The sequence below is a fragment of the Coffea arabica genome, chromosome 11e (assembly GCF_036785885.1).
Source record: "Coffea arabica cultivar ET-39 chromosome 11e, Coffea Arabica ET-39 HiFi, whole genome shotgun sequence".
Classification (NCBI taxonomy): Eukaryota; Viridiplantae; Streptophyta; class Magnoliopsida; order Gentianales; family Rubiaceae; genus Coffea; species Coffea arabica.
Genome location: NC_092331.1, coordinates 19739051 through 19742094, shown reverse-complemented (window position 1 = coordinate 19742094; position 3044 = coordinate 19739051). Strand labels below are relative to the sequence as shown.

At 41.0% G+C, this 3044-nt stretch overlaps 1 protein-coding gene across 1 annotated transcript; it reads right to left on the bottom strand.

The window, feature by feature from the left end:
* Window positions 1-665: 665 nt before the first annotated feature.
* On the bottom strand, window positions 666-1385 carry LOC140021205 (uncharacterized). Its single transcript, XM_072071970.1, has one exon. The coding sequence runs from the start codon at window positions 1383-1385 to the stop codon at window positions 666-668; it is 720 nt and encodes a 239-aa protein (XP_071928071.1).
* Window positions 1386-3044: the final 1659 nt, after the last annotated feature.

Genomic DNA, 3044 nt, shown 5'->3' with positions numbered 1-3044 from the left:
ACCATCTCTTGAGCTAGTAGAAAATTTTCAGTTATATTGCGGCCCTTCACAAAACCTATCTGATGTGGGGAAATGATTTTTGGCAGTAAACAAGCCATCCTGTCTGTCAAAATCCGAGATAACACTTTATTGAAAAAATTGCATAGACTGATAGGCCTGAATTGAGAGAATTCCTGAGGATTTGGCGTCTTTGGAATTAGTATAATTGAAGTAGAAGTGATGAATCGTGGTAGCTCCGCCCCACAGAAGAAGCTCAGTACCGCATTGTAAACATCTTGAGCGATCACTTCCCAAGCAAATGTAAAAAATTTGCCTGTAAAACCGTCTGGGCCAGCTGCACTTTCTCCATCCATTAACTTTATGACTCCATATACCTCCTCAATTGAAGGTAATGCTTCCAGTTTTCCATTATCCTCTTCCGTAACCAAGTGCGGAATTAAATGTAGCATATCAGTAGATGATTCCAAAGAGCCCGTGAAAAGATCATTGAAATATGCCGTTGCCTCACTTGCTATATCATCGTCCTTTTCCACCCACGCACCATTGGACTTTTTGATGCGGTGTATCATTCCTTGAGCTCTTCTCTGCCTTACTACCGCATGAAAATATCTTGTATTCCTATCTCCATGACGAAGCCATTTGACCCTGGCCTTCTGTCTCCAATACTATTCTTCAATTGACATTGAATACCGCAATTCTGTTTGTGCCTTATTAAGCTCAATTTGACACTCTTCGGAATAATCGTGGTCTAGCAACTCCTCAGCTCGTTGAACTGCCATTTCTGAAGAACGGACAGCATCAAAAATATTCCCAAAATGTTGGTTGTTCCATGATTGAATAGCTCTCCTTGTTGCCAATAATTTAGAACACAATACGCGTAGCGGAGGCCTACCCACATCTTGTTTCCAAACATGGCGAATCACTTCCAAGAGATCTGGTTTGGAAGTCCAAACATTCAGAAATCGGAACGGCCGAGGTTTGTTATCTGACTGAGTTGCAAAAGAAACCTTCAATGGTGCATGATCGGAGGGGTGTCTTGCCAAGTGAAGTACCGAAATGTCATTTGAAAAATCCAAACAAGATCCATTGACTAAAAATCTGTCCAACCTTTTTGAAATCCGAGCTCTACTCCGTCGATTATTAGACCATGTAAATTTAGATCCTGAAAAACCGACATCAAAGACCTCAGCTTCCTCCATGAAATTCATAAAATCCATGCCTTCCGCTATAGCAAATGGACGCCCCCCTCGCTTTTCATGTGCTGCTAATATAACGTTGAAATCACCTCCAATACACCAAGGAAGTAAAGTAGGCTTATCATGTAATAATGATGTCCATAACTCTTTACGCTCATCCACTGAGCACTTTGCATGAACAAAAGACATAATGATGGAACTTGGTAGTAATGGATTTTGAACATCTAGAGAAATATGTTGATCCGAACTACCAACGATCGAGCAAACAAAAGGATTATTATAGAAAACCCAAATATCGTTAGAGCAATTAACAAACACATAATCAAAAGATAGACGTAACCAAATGAGTTCGATTTTAGATACGTCTAGTTTTGGCTCACAAATCACAACAAAATGAACATGATAAATCCGAACTAATTTAATCAATCTTCTTAGGTTTGGTGCTTTTGCTATCCCTCTAATATTCCAAAATAATCCATTAATCATAAGAAAGAACCTGGAATGAATTTTTGGATGATGTCTGTGACCTTAACTGTCTGTCAGATGGGATTGGAGCCCGCATACCCTTTCTGTGCGGTTGTTGGAAGTCACCACCAGCCTCACCTATTTGATCAATGTTTAGGCCATTCATTGATGATTCCAGCAATTTTTCTTGTAGGACACCAATTCGGGGGGACAGATTTCCAGCATTAGTAGGCATTTGATTTGCTTCTACCAACTGTTGTGTAGAAACTTCATCCTCCACCCCTCGCAATTCAACATAGAGATTCTCCAAAACATTATTGTCGGCCAGCAGCTGCAGTTCAACATTGGTTTTGTCGGCCAATTGCTCATGGTCACTCATTGCGTTGTTGTGGGCCTGATTTGCTTGTGTAAATGTTGTAGCTTTGTCGGTCAGATTCTGTTGTGCCAATGTTAAAGCATTCTCATCCAGATGATGTTGTTCGGTGCTCAAAGGCTTCTCTTTGAGGACATGGGACCCTTCACTTTGACTGCCATGATGTTTCTCCAGCTGGTTTTCCATTGCTACATGTTCCCCATGCAAAACCGTATTCATCACCTTACATGTCTCCATGTTTACGTTGACATCTGAAATTTCTAAATGGGTTACTACTCCTTCTTCATTAGCAGGATCATCATCAATAATGCAGTGTTGCAGATTTTTTACTTCCTTTTGCACGACTAGCACGGCAGGTTCAGCAACCATGGCCTTTGCTGCTGAAGTTTTTATCCCATTTTTCACCGTAGCAGTGGTTGAAATTTCCTGTGAAGTAGACTCGTTTATCACAGTTTCATTCGCAGTAGCAGCAACTCCATTCACTATCATTTCATTTGCAATAACATTGGATATATTCGCTGCCTCTTTATTCTCCAAATCAGTTTGATTAGTCCCAGGTTGATGAGTAATCATCTGATTTCTATCTATGTATGGGTTTTGCTGGTTGTTCAGTTGCAGCCGAGACCCATCTTTTTTCAAATTCTTGTTGCAGTGCTCATGAGAATGTCCTAATCTTGAACAAAAAGAACAATACGGAGGAAGATTCTCTGTCTCAATACGTTGCCAAAAACCTGATTCCCCTTCGACAGCAACCCACACCCTTGGCACAACAAGCTTCGCAACATCTATCTCTACGCACACCCTGGCTACACTAGGACGAATCCCAGCAGCCGTTGCCGAATCTAGAAACAAAGGTCTTCCTACTGGAGACAGTATGGAAAACAAAGAATGTTTGTCAAAATAATGAATAGGTAGAGCTGGAAGATTTACCCAAACCGGTACTAGAGATGATTCTCTATGCACATGAAATTCCCTGGTCCATCGAAACACACGCATTGGATGTTTACCCA

Coding starts and splice junctions, on each gene's coding strand:
- LOC140021205 (XM_072071970.1), bottom strand. CDS start 1,385: ATGTCTTTTGTTCATGCAAAGTGCTCAGTGGATGAGCGTAAAGAGTTA.